General features: G+C 38.3%; 1 protein-coding gene and 1 long non-coding RNA gene across 4 annotated transcripts in view; one reads left to right on the top strand and one right to left on the bottom strand.

The window, feature by feature from the left end:
* LOC309488218 overlaps nucleotides 1-18,537 on the bottom strand; it is a 513,708-nt gene that overhangs the window by 345,126 nt on the left and 150,045 nt on the right. The gene's annotated exons all lie outside the window — the stretch shown is intronic.
* Nucleotides 15,434-18,537, top strand: part of tafa1b (TAFA chemokine like family member 1b) — a 167,518-nt gene continuing 164,414 nt past the window's right edge. For all 3 annotated transcript variants that reach the window (XR_014202050.1, XR_014202051.1, XM_082156314.1), the window contains exons 1-2: nucleotides 15,434-16,027; nucleotides 17,944-18,081. Coding sequence is in view for 1 of the 3 variants with exons in the window: in XM_082156314.1 (XP_082012440.1) it covers nucleotides 17,958-18,081 (124 nt within the window). In the remaining 2 variants the exon portion in view is untranslated. The remainder of the gene's footprint in view (nucleotides 16,028-17,943; nucleotides 18,082-18,537) is intronic.

Raw genomic sequence — 18,537 nt, 5'->3', positions numbered from 1 at the left:
AGTAGTATTGTCCCATAATAAATTTCGATTTTGATTAAGTAATTTGATGTTCTGACAGATTAAGTCAACTGTGCTACTGGTAGAGCCTTCAAGTCATCTCCCACCACTAAAACCCTGTGACGGAAAATTGATTGATGGGTCTCCCTGACCTGGCCCTGATTGGTAAAACTTAACTAATAAAGGTTGTGTAAAAAATGTGTTGATATTTTATGGTGATAATGTCCTTGTACACAAGTTCAAATGTATTCATGAATGAACAAAGAAGCAAAGAAAAGTTTTGTCCACCCATCTAATGCATTTTTCTCTGGTCCAACCTGATCTAAAGAAGCCCAATCCGGCAACATTGGTAAGCTTGTCAGATTAATTCTCCCAAACTTGAAATTTCTCCTATTCAAAAGCTCAAAAATGACAGAAACCCATAAAAGTATCAAAAAATTAGTCTGTGACTCTTGTGACATGCACTTTATTCACTTTTAAAGCCTTAAGATACAGTAGCTTTGTGACAAGAACAGACCGAAATTACCTGTCATGCATAGCTCCGATATGTCGATAAACTTTCCTCAAAAGCTGACGTTTATCTTGAGTGAAGCCACAATCTGAATAAAAGGGTCACAGTTGAGCTTTTGGAGTAAGTGACAGTTTTTTTATTATTTCATGAGTCATTTTTCAGGGCCTTTAAATATTGAGGACGAAGGTGGAGGTCCTTTGATCAGTGGCGACGTGGTGCATGACAATTAGGAATGATGAATAGGCGTGCTCTCTGACATGAATCTGAGATCTTGAATAATTGATTTAAAAAAGAAACATCAAATGTAGGAATCCAAAAGTCAGGCCATCAGTGTCAATGGGTGATCTATGGAGAGCAGACTAAGAGTCCATTTCCCTCAAGTCCACTGGGAGACTGTGAGATGAACGGCCTGGAGGACGTAAGCAAAGAGTTAAAAGGGCAAGAAAGGGGCTGTGTCTTTCCTTTTGTCTCATCTTGCCATGTCAGTTTCAGATCCAGTTTAATGCTTCTCTTCTGTATCACTTTAGGGAGACTGCTAAATAATTAATTTATTGTTGCCTGATTTAACCCTTACGATGTGTTGAAAAACCTGTAAAACAAAATAAAAAATGACCGGCATTTTACTAATTTTCTTGTAAACCGCTCATTATGCTATATTATCACCAAATAATCACTGTATATTTGGGGATAATATGAAGAGTTCAGATGCAAAAGCCTCTAAGTGCCATCTGAAATTTTCTTCTAGAATGATAATTTTTTATCAAGCTTGTATATTTAAGTTCAGCAAATTCACTTAAATGGCAATGAAAATTACCTATTAATTGTCATTTAAGTGACATTACTGAACTTAAATATACGAGCTTGATAAAAATCATAATTTATAGAAGAAAATTTCAGATGGCACTTACTCTTCATATAGCATAACGAGCATAATTTTTTTGTAGGCAGGTCCAAATGGTCCAAATGTTTGATGGGGAACACCACAGGCGCAACAAGGCAGGGAAAAAAATACTTCACTTCAGGAGAAATGTGCCTTCACTCATATGTATTCAGTATCAGGTGTACTGTGTTGTGACACCAAGACTTAAACTTCGAGGACACCATTTGGACTGTGTTGCTTCATCACATATTTATCAAAATGACCCAAATGCAATTACCATGTGCCCTTCGCTCATCAAGTGTCTTTCAATATCATGGCTAAAAGAAAAGCATGAGGTGCAGGTCCCTCAATAATCAATTTCTGAAACACTAAGGACCAGATTTACTAAACAAATTAGCATGAGAGCGCAATTCCAGAAAATATGGGAGTGGAAAGTTCTATGTGTGATCTACTGACGCACAGAAATGAAAGAACACAGAAGCAGCCGGATCATTTACATAATGACCAGCGCAATCTACCAAGAGCAGCGCAAATTAGTGTCTGGTTTAATACATGCTTTTTTTGGGCAGTAAATAATGGTGAGATACCAATAAATTGACGAGCGCAAACATTAGTAAATCACCTTGCATGATTCATTTGAGTACTCTCCACATAAATGTCTTTTTAACGCCAAAAAAGAGGGTTTGCGGTGGCACAAAGTTTTAGTAAAGCCCTAAGGCTGGTGGCTGTAGAAGGTCAGTGTCTGAACATCATAGTCAAGTCAAGTCAAGTCACCTTTATTTATATAGCGCATTTTAAGATCGGAGTCACGCCGGCATGGGACGAGTTTGTTGAGAATCAGTGCTGATGGCTGTCGTGTCGATGAGGCATTCAGAGGGGAGAGTCTAGTTGACACAATCTCTAGTGACACTTCAGGGATGCGTTGTGGTCGTGTCTAGACGCAGTTCCGCCATCTGGTCTGGATACGGCCCGGATCTAGCTGATTACATCATGCGTTGTGGTCGTGTCTAGGAGCAGGTCCACCATCTGATCTGGATACGGCCCGGATCAAGTTGATTATAGTGAACCTCGGAATAAGCAGAAAGACTAACATTAGCATAGATGCCATTCTTCTTATGATGTAACGGGTACATCAGGTGTTATAGAAAGTGTTCCAGGCTGACCTAATTTATGCAGCCTAATAGTCTCCAGATCAGTCGCAGTCTGCATTTTATTCAGGAAATTACCTTGAAAACCAAATAGTGTAGTCATTTGAATCAGTGCTGTTTTTTCATTGCTGTATTTCTCTACCTTAAACTTTAGCCATCATTTCAAAGGTCTTGCACTCCGTGCAACCCGGTTTTTAGATTTAATGTTTATCTTTCATCTTTTCAAATCCTTAAAGATCCCTCAAATATCACTTTTTGATCTGATGGAATAGATTTTAGCACTGTAAATAATGGAATAATGGTATTTTGTGTTTATTCTCCAACACATAAAGTTGTGCTCACAGACACACAAACAATGATATATTTAAGGCTTTTGTTTAATAAAAAATGGAAATAAACCATTTTTTTATTTTTTTTTATCTGCTCTATTGGTCTTGTGATGCAATAAAAAGACTGTACCACAAAATACTTTTCTGTTGTGTCTTCATGGACTGCATATGATCAGTTAAGCCCGATTCGTGAACAAATTACTCCAATGAGCCATTTCTTTTAATGAACAGTTTAAAAGGACAAGTTGCCATTTCAAATAGGGAAATCTGCATATAGACCCCATTTTTATGTTTTTATTGAACATAAAGTGCATTGAACATAAATTCATTGTGCTCAATGGAAAAATTATGTTAACTCATAAGTGTATTGAAGGTCAGATTTTTTATGACCGATGTATTGCAGAAATCCATAGTAAATGTAATTAGTTTTTTCATATTTCCCAGAGGAGAATGAGTGCTATCACTTTATACGTATTCCATTAAACAGAAACACGTGCAGGCTTTGATTCAAATCAGGTACAGTATGTTACCGTGGCAGACATCTCAACAACAACTACCAAAAAAAGTCTTTCGATATCACTCAATTATTTTGCTCTTTGTGCGAAGGCTGGAAGAAATCTCCTGCTGAGGCCTTGCAGGTCCCCACACTTTACCGACACAACATCTCTGACCTACTTCAAACATCATGTGCGAGGGGGAGAAGAGAATACAACACAAAATAAACACCCGAGATACTCTCAGTATCTTCTCAAACCGCTGATAGATGGTTTATTCCACGGGGATTGCGAGAAGCCACCAATCTGCTCTCTTTCTTCCGCACGTAAACACCTCAGAGACAAATATGAAGTCTCAGTCTGTCTTATCCCACACCCTTCTTCAAACCTCTTTGAAAAATGCACAAACACCCTGTTTTATACCAGTTTTCTGTTCCATGCACCTGAGGGAGATTTTGCACTGTGTCAATTAGAGCGCGTAGGCTTGTGTGTTCCTTCTTCTTTACCATGAGGGAATAATTAAGACGAGCCTTCAATACACAGCGTTCCACATCATTCTCAGTCCTGAAGCTATCATAAATATTGATTTTGAGGAAAACTGCAAATTCCTGTCTCTCAAAATGCTGCAGGAGAATGAAGCAACAAGCTTATTTATGTAATTTTTTTTATTTGTTAACCGCTAATTAGGACCTAATAACTGAACAAATAGAGACATGCTGTGATTTCAAATATGCTTTGGGGCAAATTTACTAAACAATTGCACCACTTTTAGTACAAAAACATCAATGATATGGTCCGCCTGTTGAGTTGAGTCTGTCTAGGACCCCCAGGGTGTAGCCTTTTGCAATGCCCATTTTGTCAGCTGAGCCCCTTTGACATAATTGGTGTTTGATCAAATCAAATGCTTTCAAATCGCTTTCGCGGTAACATGATGTCATACACCGATTGGTCTGCGCAACGCCGCCTCAAGTCGAACATACCTCAAATGTTTACCTGAAGTACCCCATGAGATTTTAAAGGAGTATTTCACTTTAAAATGAAATTTCCCCATGATTTACTCACCCTCAAGCCATCCTAGGTGTATATGACTTTCTTCTTTCAGACTAATACAATCAGAGTTATTAATAATAAACACCCTGGCCTGAAGCTTTCGAGCTTTATAATGGCAGTGGATTGCAACCCTCAGTTTGAAGCACAAAAAAAGGGCATCCATCCATCGTAAAAGAACTCCACACGGCTCCGGGGGGTTAATAAAGGCCTTCTGAAGCAAATCGATGAGTTTGTGTAAGAAAAATATTCATATTTAAAACTTAAATAACTAAATAAAATAACTAGCTTCCGGCCAAACTAACATAAAACGTCTAAAACGCAACTTATGTGAGTAATGCGACGTACTGGTGATATTTACGCTACGCCATGACGCACTACGCTGCTTCCAACGTCATAAGTTGCGTAAGTTGCGCTTTAGGCGTTAAGTAGACTGCGTATGGCCGATTGGCCGGAAGCTAGAATTTTACTTTGTAACGTGTTAAATATGATTTTTTTTCTTATAAAAACTCGTCGCTTTGCTTCAGAAGGCCTTTATTAACCCCCCGGAGCCGTGTGGAGTTATTTTATGAATGATGGATGCACTTTTTTGAGCTTCAAACTGATGGTTTCAATACACTGCCATTATAACGCTTGGAAGGGTCAATGTGTTTATTAATATAACTCCGATTGTATTCGTCCGAAAGAAGAAAGTCATATACACCTAGGATGGCTTGAGGGTGAGTAAATTATGGGGTAATTTTCATTTTAAAGTGAAGTACTCCTTTAAGTTAATATTTCAGTAATTTAACAATACATTCAGTAATCTAGTATGCTCTGTGGTTAGTCTGCAAAATGTGATCTTGCAAAAAATAAATAAATAATTCTATAGATTCGGTTATATACTATTAAATGTAACAATTTAAAAGTCATTAAAGTTGCCTTGAAACAGAAGTTGCAATAGTCTTTTCTTCCATGTTGTGATGTATATCAAGTGAAATGGCTTCTCTAACAAGAAAAATAAAAAGTTGGGTGGGGCTTTATTTTGTCCAGAATTAATGATTGATTGCATTGTTGGATGGCTGTGGGATCTATTGCTGGGATCTCGTGATTGACAGGAAGAGAGAAGAGAAGAGATGTCACTGCAAGAGGGCGGGGATGATATTTTGACTAAAGATCAGGAGTGCACATGAATAAACAAAAATCATAATGTGCACGGATAAATCATTTATAATAAATGCTGCAATATTTCATTAAAAGAAATAAGAAAGATTGACCATTTTGATTTCATGGCGACTTTAATGATCTTAATAAAATAGTTCAGTCGACATACGTAATTTGGGGATTTCTAATTAGGCACTGGATAGAGTACAGATAAAAAGTTTTTTCAGCCATTGGAATCAATTTGGGGTCTTAGGTGGACTCAATTTAACAGGAAGACCGAATTGTTGATGACATAGATGTTGTGAGTATTACAATGAAGTCATTATCATTCTTTATCATAAACTGGACTGTGCTAATTACGCTTGTTCCATTACCTAATTTTTACAGTACTGTAAAGTCTGGCACTAAAACAAATCAGACATCACATATGCAAATAAACTGGTATTTGTACTCTGCTGAGGTGAATTTGGTTTAACTCATGGGCCGTGTGCAACTCTTGCACTGAAATTCAAATGAGGAGACAGGAACATAATATTTACTGTGGAGTTTTAATCAGGTCAGCACAACAAACAAACAACTTCATAACACTGCAGTCAGGCTCTTGTGAAGTGATGAATAAAGTTACAGACATAATATTGGGGTGACCATATTCTTACTTAACCCCCAAAGTAACATTAACTTCTATTTATAAATGTATAAAATAAGTATTGTTCGTTGTTAGTTCATGATACTTAATGCATTAACTAAATGGTTTAATTTAGTTAATTTAGCTCACAAACTAACTCTGGCTAATGTTTTGTTCTCTGTTGGACTAACGTTTGCTACTTTACTTGCCACTGACTCGCATTAACTTTGTAGACAATCCCGACCATGATGAAAGCATTCGAATATTTGTGTAAATCTTCTGAGAATTTACATTTTAGTTTGCGGATATAAACGGAGTCAGCTGTTTGCTAATGTACCTCAAGCTGCATGATGCTTTTTACTGTGGTTTTACACATACTGCATGATCAAGACGTTTCCATTTCAATGAATGGGACGAATTCTAGTACGCGACACACAGCACATACTTCTAGAGTGAATGCTTTAATCCGTTAATGCAGCATTATGCATGCTGAAGGTATGATTAAAAAGTATTTGACCAATAGTATGCAGGCATTGTACACATTCGACCACGGGTGGCATGCAAGGCGGGATCTATAGAGAACAGTCAAAGCGATGCAAATATACTTATAGTATGGATGAGGACTGAAGAGAGCACATTGTAAAAAAAAAGTCAGTGCCCCTTTAAGTGCCCCTATTATGCTTTTTCGGATATTACCTTTTATTGTAGTGTTATAAAGCTCTGCAAAGTTTCAAAGATCAAAGTGCGTGATAAATGGAATTATTGTCTCCCAAAAGAAAGGGCCAAATTTAAGAAAATAATATCTGGAATTATGCATTTCCAGAAAGTTTATTTTTATTTTTATTTTTTTTACCCAATTAGATAAAATGAAACATTAATTTCAGATGTTTCACTTTTCAAAATGAATATAATTCAAAAGTAACATGTTTAAATTATAGTCATTTAGAAGTGCAACTGCGTAAACCACTTTTTTTAGGACTACACCACATGCATGCAAATAATAGCATAATAGGGCCAAATTTAAGGTCCAAAAAGAGGATGTACGGCCACCTTAAAGGGATACTTCACCTCTGGAAAGATGAATGTGTATTTAAAATAGGTCATTTATGTATTGAATTTAGAGCTTTCTAGACTGAGAAAAGCCAGAAAATTTATTTTTGGCTTATGTGGATGAAAGACAACAACTCCAAGAATGCACTTGCTTCCCTGCCCTAGGAGGCCACTCCCAAGCCACGCCTACCGGTAAGAGAGCGCAGTTGAAAACAAGAAGGCTAGGCTACTAGTGAGACTCCGTGACGAGTTTGCCCGGTATTTCGAGATCGCCCAAAATGTCCGGGAATCGGCTTTTGCGTTCTACAGACGCCATTCATTATGTTTACTGTGACGAGCAGGACGAGGCTGAGGGGCGCGGGAGAACGGCGCGAGGCCGGTGGCGTGATTACTGAGACGCACCGGTCTCATATCTCTCATGGAGGAGCGGGAATTTTCATAGCAATGTTAAAACGCACATCAACCGATCACTTGTTTAGCGTTCATGTAAACACCACATTCAGATTCACCAATCGGAATGAATTCAGTTAGATTGAAACAAAAGGTGTGCATGTAAACAATGAATGGCGACTGCAGAAAGCAAAAGCCGAATCCCGGACATTTTGGATGATCTCGATGGCCGGACATGTAGGGAAAAGAGGATGGTAACCCCTACTACTCAGCTTTCTCCACAGAACAAGAGCCTGCTAGCTTAGCTTCCAAAGAAAGACGGCTGATACTGTGTACATTCTGTGAGTGAGATCCCACCCTCTATGGCATTGAAGACATGCGGGACAGTCCCTCCTACTGGCTGTAGTCTTTAGCCTCTGGCCAAAAAATCGTCATTTTGCGTCATCGGAGGATTTTTTCCAGACAAAAAATACATCTCTCGTCTCAGGGGGATATGAGGGTGGAAAGCACAGTAATTCGAAAATACTTCAGGTTTTCTACTAATACAAAGCTTAATGGTAAATCCTGAAGTATCCCTTTAATTTCAGTAGACATTTGCAGTGCTCGAATATTTTTTTCACTGAAGATTGGGGTCTCACATCTTATTTTATGACAATATCATTTTCAGGGTGGGATCCTATCCAATTTCTTATGTTTCAAGATTCAAGAACATTTTTACTTTGATTTTAGCTAAAGGTTGATGAAGGACAAATCAGTGTTTCCTGTTTAAAAACCAGAGAGCTTCTTGCGATAAAGGCTGTCTTTGTCTGGATCACGCAAAACTGTTTTTAGCTTTTGAATTCCATTTCCAGGCCCTTTTGGCCTTGAGGCACCTCCAAGCGAAGCAAGATTGTTTCATACGTGCTTCAAACTCACCCCACTAAGTTTATGAATCATTGAGCGCACTTCCTTCTTCTTTCTTTGGAGTGTTTCACTCTGAAGACATCTAATGTTGTAAAACATGCACTCCACAAAGTACGCCCCAGTAAGACTCACTACTCCCCAAGTGGGTGTTGGATTCTGATCTGGTTGACAACCATGGTTACTGACTTCAAGAAATTACGAAAATTTTGGCATCATTTACTCATCGTCATGTCATTCCAAACCTGTGGAAATCAAAACAACTATTTTGTCCATTGTTCAATGTTGGACCCCATTGACTTTCATTTTACAGAAAAAAATAAAAACACAGAGACCCTTTTCAAAATATATTTTATTGTGTTCCCCACAAGAAAGTAAGTCATGCAGTTTTGTAATGACATGAGGGTGAGTAAATGATGACAGAATTTTCATTTTTGCTTGAACTGTCCCTTTAAGGCATTTTGCAACTAATGTGCAGCATGAAGAAATCATGGGTGGCTGCAGCACCAGACCAGCATTTATCTGTGGAGCTTGGATTCAAACAGCTGGCTCCTGGTGTTTGGACTGGTCTAGCCCAGTTTGGCATGGACAGCGGCGACAGATGCTTGGAAATATTAGGAGCCCAAGAGATAGAAACCGAAGGAAGAGTATAGAGAGCGAAAGCTACAGTAATGATAAAGCCAGTGGCGTCCCAAAACGCAAGCCTCACGACGTAAATAAAAAAATAGTCATAAACGAGAAATCCAAACCCCAGATGACAAAACAATGAGACGCAGAACAGCATCGCTGTCGTAAGCATACATAATCGCTGTGAGAAACGGCTAATTGGATGATTTTTCTTTTAAGTCGTCCTTAGAGGCATTAAAGATGTTTCAAGAAAGACCTTGTTTCAAGTTTAAGTGGCACACAACATTGAAGGAACACAAATTTGATTTTGAAGCGCCTAAAATAAACATGAGCCATTTTCATAAGCCATATATTTTCATGAAGTCAGCCAGCACAAAAGGAGTTTTAAAAAAACACAGCTAGTCAAATGCTAATGCGTTCATCTAAGCTAATTCAGAATCTTTTATTTATTTATATTTTTTGCCCTGCTGCCTTAATTCCACCTTTCTCCCCCTTCATTGTGCTTTTGTGGTAGTGCATTAGTTACAAATTATACTCATTTTGTCACATTCTGTGCTTCACGTCCATGCCATTAAGTCCTTCATCTTTAGCGGCTGTATTTTGCTGAGTCACAGCCATTACATTATGGCGCTAATGCTCTGATGAAAGCAGTGGTCAACAGGGCGGCCATAATAAAATTCAAGGTCTATGCTCAGAGTTCACGGGGACTCATAAACTTTTTTTTTTTCCTCATTACTCTTGGTTTCCTTTTTCCTCACACCATGTCAGCGTGTCAAAACTAGATTGTTCCAATTATAATCAATGGAGCTGTCAAGACTGGAAGCAGCATGACGTAATGCACCTTAATTTTTGGTTGCCCTGTTTCTGTTCCTCTGTAGCCATGTTATTTTTCCTGTTGTAGTTAGTATATGGCAATATATTTGCCCAAAGTAGGCAATATATTGACCTTATGTAGTGCCGCCCCTTTTCAGCGCTGCGCTTGTTGTGTTCTGTCTTCCGGAGCATGAAGGTAATATCTTACAGATTTATGAATGAACCGCTCGTTTTAAGATCTTCTCGGTCTACTGACATTTGTTATGACATCCGCTTCAAACGTTACAATGCTTGTGAAAACTTTTGTTAACTCTACAATAAGTGAATCCGCTTCAACAGCTCTTCGACAGCGATGCCATAGAAATATACAGATCTACCGCAAAAAAAAAGTTCAAACTCAAAATTCTAAAGAATGGAAGAAGGTCTATAGACTAATGCCATAAATTTAAGTCTGTTTATTACAAATTGCATTTGCATTTGTAAATATAGGGCATAATGCACTCCAAAGCGATTTAGAGTGCATTAAATAGATGAATTGTGCGTGAATGTGTGTTTCCAGAGAATCAAACCCATAACTGCCGTGTTGCTAGCGTCATGCTATAGTTGAGCTATAGGAACAAGAAAGTAATCTTGCAGTCTTTCTGGCATAATTATTTAAATTCAAACCATAGGCCTATATAAAACTGCTTTGGAGTTGTAGGATTTAAACATTGATATTTTATTTTATGATTTTTATTTTCGTTTCACCGTTGATGAAGGGTAACATTTACTTGAAGCAATACTGCATGATATTACAACTTGTTAGAGAATGTTGTCACGGTCACTAGCTAGTCACCACCTCCTCACTACATTTCCCATCATCCTCCCTGGTCCTCACCTGCATGCACTTCCCAATCGCAGAGATCTCCGTCACCTGTCACCAATCTTCACTTATCATCATCATCATCATCATCCAGCACTATATAACTCTTCCCTCTGCAGTTCACCATGGTCTGGTCTCGTTGTTCCCTCAGAGAACACTACCTGCACGATAAACTTGTCTTCAGTCATCTGCTTCGATCTCCATTTCCGAACCTGCAACAGATAAGACCATTACTCATCCAGATATCCATCCTGAACACCATTTCCATCAGTTACTCACCTGCTTCCATCGTTGCGATCACATACTTCTGCAAATAAACCTGTTGATTACTTATCCTGTGTGAATCCTTCTGTTTCATGACAAATGTATCTTTAATACTACTAGTGTATTTTGTCTTACTTCACTTTTTTCACTTCTTTTAGGTATAAACAAGTTGCAAGTGCAGCAAGACAAAATGCGCTCAATTTATGAAAGTCTTAATATCTTATGCATTAATTCTAATCAAATAAATTAATTTGAAGGGGTTTTAGATATTTTGCACTGTGAAAAAATACTAAATGAAAACTCTTTATGAAGGTTTTTTTTTTTTTTTTTTGCAAGTTGCAGTTTGTAGACAATCTCAAGCCATTGCAATGTGATTAAGTGTCATACATCTGTCACTGTGTACATGCAGAAAAAAACTTGTTAACAGTTACTCTTACGTTGGTGCCAATTACCTCAGTTACTTGGTTTCTTTAGGGCACCCTACTGAGAGAGTAATAAATATCTTCCTCTCACTGTTTCATTACACTGTTCGTTTCCCCTGTACCCCGTAACAACATTTGTGCCACTCCAGCCTGCGATTGCAGTCTTGCGCTTGGAGACCAGCAAGCGTCTCAGACAACAGCAGGACGAAAAACACCCTTTGGCTAGGCTCACTGTCTGCGCTCATGTAGAACAGTGTTCCTATCCTCAGAAATGAATCTCAGATTTAAGCATCAGTTGGGGAAGTCAAGTGCTTTATCTGTCCGATCTTGATTCGCTCATCTACCCTTGTACTCGCGCTCGCTCTCACACATATTTCCAGCTCTTAGATATTCATGTGACGACAGTGTGTGCAGGTTCTCCGCTCCAGCTGCTCTATGCAGCATTTGTCAGCTTTACTGTCACTGAAATGTCACGATGTAGTCAGTTGTGTCAAGAAAGAAGGAATAGATCTTGACACGACTGCCTCAGCATACGCCTGTAAAATTTCAAGAGATTTGGTTTGCCTACATTTCATATCCCAGTTGGCCCCCGAGAGACAGTGGGTTTCTGTTGCTAATACAGTATAGATGTGGTTGGAAAAGTAAGATTTTATTGTAGACTATCCTCTTATATGTATATCCAGGACAATGATGAAGCATTTTCCATTTCATGACCTATTTAAAAATAGTTTTTGGTTATTGAAATAAAGCTGAAATAAATATTAGATGAAAAACTAGAACATGGAAATGTTGCTTTGGCAAATAACTAAAATAAGTTAAATGACTAAAATGACTAAATCTGAAATAAAAATTAAGCCACTTTTTTTAATAAAAATGTCACTCAGCATTTTCACTAGCCACAATTTTGACATCGATACCATAGGGAAAAACTGCCATATATATATATATATATATATATATATACACACTCACCTAAAGGATTATTAGGAACACCATACTAATACTGTGTTTGACCCCCTTTCGCCTTCAGAACTGCCTTAATTCTACGTGGCATTGATTCAACAAGGTGCTGAAAGCATTCTTTAGAAATGTTGGCCCATATTGATAGGATAGCATCTTGCAGTTGATGGAGATTTGTGGGATGCACATCCAGGGCACGAAGCTCCCGTTCCACCACATCCCAAAGATGCTCTATTGGGTTGAGATCTGGTGACTGTGGGGGCCATTTTAGTACAGTGAACTCATTGTCATGTTCAAGAAACCAATTTGAAATGATTCGAGCTTTGTGACATGGTGCATTATCCTGCTGGAAGTAGCCATCAGAGGATGGGGTAACGTGGTGGTCATAAAGGGATGGACATGGTCAGAAACAATGCTCAGGTAAGGCCGTGGCATTTAAACAATGCCCAATTGGCACTAAGGGGCCTAAAGTGTGCCAAGAAAACATCCCCCACACCATTACACCACCACCACCAGCCTGCACAGTGGTAACAAGGCATGATGGATCCATGTTCTCATTCTGTTTACGCCAAATTCTGACTCTACCATCTGAATGTCTCAACAGAAATTGAGACTCATCAGACCAGGCAACATTTTTCCAGTCTTCAACTGTCCAATTTTGGTGAGCTTGTGCAAATTGTAGCCTCTTTTTCCTATTTGTAGTGGAGATGAGTGGTACCCGGTGGGGTCTTCTGCTGTTAGCCCATCCGCCTCAAGGTTGTGCGTGTTGTGGCTTCACAAATGCTTTGCTGCATACCTCGGTTGTAACGAGTGGTTATTTCAGTAAAAGTTGCTCTTCTATCAGCTTGAATCAGTCGGCCCATTCTCCTCTGACCTCTAGCATCAACAAGGCATTTTCGCCCACAGGACTGCCGCATACTGGATGTTTTTCCCTTTTCACACCATTCTTTGTAAACCCTAGAAATGGTTGTGCGTGAAAATCCCAGTAACTGAGCAGATTGTGAAATACTCAGACCGGCCCGTCTGGCACCAACAACCATGCCACGCTCAAAATTGCTTAAATCACCTTTCTTTCTCATTCTGACATTTAGTTTGGAGTTCAGGAGATTGTCTTGACCAGGACCACACCCCTAAATGCATTGAAGCAACTGCCATGTGATTGGTTGATTAGATAATTGCATTAATGAGAAATTGAACAGGTGTTCCTAATAATCCTTTAGGTGAGTGTGTGTATATATATATATATATATATATATATATATATATATATCATAATTTGGCAGCCCGGTATATTAGGCTGCTGTCACTTTAAGACCTGATGCATGGACCCATTATACTGTTTTATAGCCAATATACTTGTCTTTATGTGCATGCAACTTTTCTACGCCTTACACAGATGATATATATTTATAAAACTACATTTAGACCGCTTATACCATAGTGATTGCTATCAGGATATGAGGAGACTTTCAACCAGCAAAACAAAACAAAAAATGTCTGTAAAGAATCACCTATTGCACCTTAAAGAAAAATATGAATAATAGCAGATATTATAATGCCAATAATAATAATAGCAATAATAATAATAATCAGTGTTTGGGGTAACGCATTACAAGTAACGCAAGTAAGATTACTTTTTTCAAGTAACTGAAGGAACACATCGTTTTTAAAATTACAACAAAACATCAGAGTTACTTTTTCAAATAAGTAACGCAAGTTTCTTTGTTTTCCCTTTTATTGACTGACAGTTCTCTTGTCCTCATGTTGAGAGAAATCAGAAGTAAGTGCAGAGACACTGTGTGCGCTGTGTGAATATGATGATTATTGTAGTTCGAGACTAAATGTGAGCATGTATTTACTCATCTAACTTTTAGTATTTCTCGAAATGAATAAAAACAGTAAAATGCAAAATTATGCAAACCTGCAATAATTAATTATGTTAAATTACACAAATATACTTTATGTATTTAATCTCATTTTATGAGACCAATGTCTTTGCTGCTGACCTTCGATGATCCAATTCAACCATGTTAATAAGCAAAAAGGACTTTAGATAAACATCACATTTGTGTTTCTTTTTTTTTATTATAATTTTTTTTTATTACTGAAGTAAGGATGTTGAATTTTCTTCAGCAGCACAGCTGAAAGGTTTGCTTAAGCTAGACTCTCTACTGTACAGGTGTGAATTTGCATTTCCTTCAACCTGAAGCTTATTCATTTAACTTTTAGTGTGAAAGGGCCTTTACATTTGCTAAAAAAAATATATTATTATATTATTATTATATATAATCATTTTAGTGTGCTTAGTTTTTATTTATTTATTTTTATTCATATTCTTTTCATTGTTATATTAGATTAGATGTTATATTATATTAATCTCATTGTTTTATTAATTTATGTAATTTTTATTGTCATTATTTATTCTCCAAAAATAATCTCAGATCATAAAAACCTCTGAATTCCCACAACCGCATCAACACATAAAGGGGACGACTGTTTCTGTGTCCCTGGCATGCCAGCTGCAACTTTATTCTGGCAACACTCAACAACCAGTGAGAGCTGCACGCAACACAAAGAGCCATTTAGATTGTACAAACAAGCAAAGAAACACAGCAGCAATCTCAGGATAATGAGATGATTGCAAACGCAGCTGCGGACACACTTCTATTAAACGCGTGTTGCTCTGAGCATATTTCAGTCTCTTTGTTCAAACCCTCCAAAATCTGAAGAATTAAGGAAGCATATTGGGAAATTAAACCACCCTTTATCTCTCCTTTCTAGACTGCGGTTGCACACAGGAAACATACACACAAGGTTATATCAACTGTATAGGTGCCTTTTTTTTGTTTGGCTACAGTGGGCAGTCTTGCTTTAAGACATGTGATGCGTCTCGCTCTCCCACTCGCTAAGGCAGTATTGTCATACACACAAGCACGCCTGCACTCACACACACATGCGTGTGCACACCAATCAGTTCACTGGGAAGAGGAGAGACTCATATTGAGTGGCTTCTCAATGGGAGAGAAGAGCTGAGAGGAGAGAGGGACGGAGCGAGAGAGCGAGCGCACGAGAGAGAGAGAGAGAGAAGTGTCGTCGCATGTGCAGGACCAAAAAGTGAAGAGGCAAATTAGCTTGTTATCCCCCAAAGAAGCTTCTCCTTCAGAGGGAAGCGTGAGGAGGCTGAGAAACAGGAGGAATACGTTGCTCCTCTGGTGATTTAAAGGTGACATGACAAGCCCGCTCGTCCCTCAAATCCCAGCTAGTTTCTGATAGCGTTTCTCAGCTGTGACGGGAGTTTCTGCTGTCGGATGCCTGACTGTGTTCGGGTGGATTGCAGCCAGGAGGACTTACAACAGAAGAGGGGATCAAGGGTAGGAGCAGGAACAAAAGTCTCCTCATCCCACCCCCCCACCCCTCATCCTCTGACCCGCAGATCCGAGCAGGAACTTTTTCTGCTGGGAAGCTCTTTCCCGTGAGCATGGATGGATTTATGATTATGTGATGAGGATATTGGGTGGACATTGACGGCACGTTTCTTTAACGTTCTCCTGACGGTGTCTCACAGGTAAGATTAGGTGTGATCGTTCTGTCTTGGTAGAATGCAAAAAAAAAAAAAAAAAAAAAAAAAATTTCTATAGGAGGTCAGTTCACAAAAAAAGACTAGAAAGTCAGCAGGTGTGTGCTTTTTTGAAATGGCAAACTTGACCAGCCACTTTTAAGCATGTGTTTTGTGCATCTCTGAGTCATTGATAGCTTATCAAAAATACTAAGAGTTCACAGTTTTAATACGGTGCAGATCTGATGAGCTTATAGGATTTTGCTGCCGATCCTTTCTAAGCTCCATGCTGATGCTGTGACATAGGTGGACTTAAGACGGCCAATATTTTACATTCAATAACACACATGAGCTTTATTTTGTACTAACATCTGCAATACAGTGCAAGAACAAATATAGAACAAGTCTTTTTTTTTATCTTTGTTTTTTTTTTGTGAGACTAAAATGTGAAACTACACAGAAATGCACTGACTAATAATAATATTAATATTTAGTTGTTATTATTTATTTATGCACTAAAAAAATTTCTAGGGACATCTTTTTAAGTGTGTAGAGTGCTGAATATCCTGCGTTGGTCGTGCGCAGGTGTGTCCGAGGACAGTGATGAACATGCGGATCATAAAGTAAAACATGTAAAAGCATCCAACCAGATGATTTATCAGATCAATGCATTAATTATACGACAGCTGCGAGCACCGACTCCCAAAGCTGCTCTCAATAACCTGCCGGAATCTCAGACACCATATCATGGAGTGACTTATAAAAGTACCTGGAAAAATGAAAGATATGCAACAGAATACATTGTGGAGGTGTTGAGGTTTAGGTGACCTTCTAAAGTCCAAGGTTGATATTTTTTTGCTTGAAGATCATCTTCTTCTGTTGCATGTTAAAAGTCTTGATTGCATGTGCTAAATCTCCTTTTATTGTGTTGAAGAAGACAGTTGAAGTTTTTGAGGCAGTTTGCCAGTCTGGGAGAGAATAGCACTCCTCAGGGAACAGTTCACATTTCCACAAAACTGTGGATTAAGGAGGCTTTAGTGGAGCAAAGGGGATTACAATGGTGCTGTTAATAATTATATGCTTAATTTTGGGGCTTGATGAATATTCATTGGAAATTTCAATGTCATTTGAGAGGGCTCTGAGTGATGATCCGGCTTGTCAGCTTGAAGAGTGCAGGAAAACTAACACGTGTCCATTAATTAAACACTGTTTGCCATTTAGAAGTGGATTTTTTGTTTTGTTTTGTTTATTTTCTAGTCAGAAGATTAGTCAAGGAGTAATTTAAAAGTGTTAATAATACTGATGTTAGCATCTGCCTTGTAAATGTAAAGTTGGAGAAAACTTGGACTTGGAAAACATCTCAAGAGTTGTATTATTGTTAATTGTTTTGGTTGCTATTAGTGGATTATTAAATGGCTTTTTGTTTTGACCTTAATCATTATAAAATCAGTCATGTTGATCAGTCCAAGTTTATCAACTAGTTATGAGAAAACTCGCCATATATATTGCAACATGTAAATAAGGTTATCCCATTTAGTGATTAGTGCGGCTGGTAAGACTCTATTTTACAATGTCCTTGTTACATGTTACTAAAGTAATAACTATACATTTTGCATTATTACATGCATCTAACCCTAAACCTAATCCTAACCCAAACCCTATAGTAAGTACATGTAGTTAATTAATATTAATTAAATGTACAATTACACTGCAACAAGGACACCTCAACAGTGTGTACTTTAAAACTGCATTGTCATTTTTGAAATATTTTGTCTTTAAGTAAAAGTTCCGATGTGAAATGATGCTTGTTAACAGTGCAATATTCAATAAAGCTGAGGGCTGAAATGGTACGTGCGTGTAGGTGTGTGTCAGATAGAATAAACATTCTGCTTTTATCTTCAGTCTTTGATGTCTTTTCTCTTCAGCCGGTGCTCCTGCCATGTCCTGGCTCCTGTGTCTGTGGATAAGTGTTAGCTGCTTACTGCTGTGCCACGCCACTTTGTACGAGACCATCCAGCAGCATCATGTGACCCGCCCGGGCCGCAACGCCATACAGATACTGGGTCAGTGTCTCGTTTAAACCGTATGTTCGTTTTCATTAAGTCAGTGATGTGTTTGTTATCTGCTTTTCGGTTTGAACTCTGCTGGTTGTGGATGTCCATGTGTTGTAGATGTGGTTGTCTGCTTGGGGACACTTTGTTTAGAAGACATATGAGATTGAGATGACTGTGTATTGACATTATCGCTATCAGAAGCGCATTAAAGAGTTTAAATGCATAAAATGCTCATTGCAGTGGTTAATAGGGTGACCACCGGGGTGACTACCACAGTCCCGAAATCTGGAGCTTTGCGTCCTACAAGACGTAATCAGTGTCCCGCATTTCAATTATGTCTGTATTATTTGATTTCTTCCTTGAAATTACAAAACCACAATAAGAAATCTAATACTAAAAAAATGCGATTGGCGTAGAGAGGATTTTTTTAATACTGATAACAAATGCTTGGATGAAGCAAAGGAA

The sequence above is a fragment of the Leuciscus leuciscus genome, assembly GCF_965113295.1.
Source record: "Leuciscus leuciscus genome assembly, chromosome: 23".
Classification (NCBI taxonomy): domain Eukaryota; kingdom Metazoa; phylum Chordata; class Actinopteri; order Cypriniformes; family Leuciscidae; genus Leuciscus; species Leuciscus leuciscus.
This window is presented reverse-complemented; position numbering and strand designations above follow the sequence as displayed.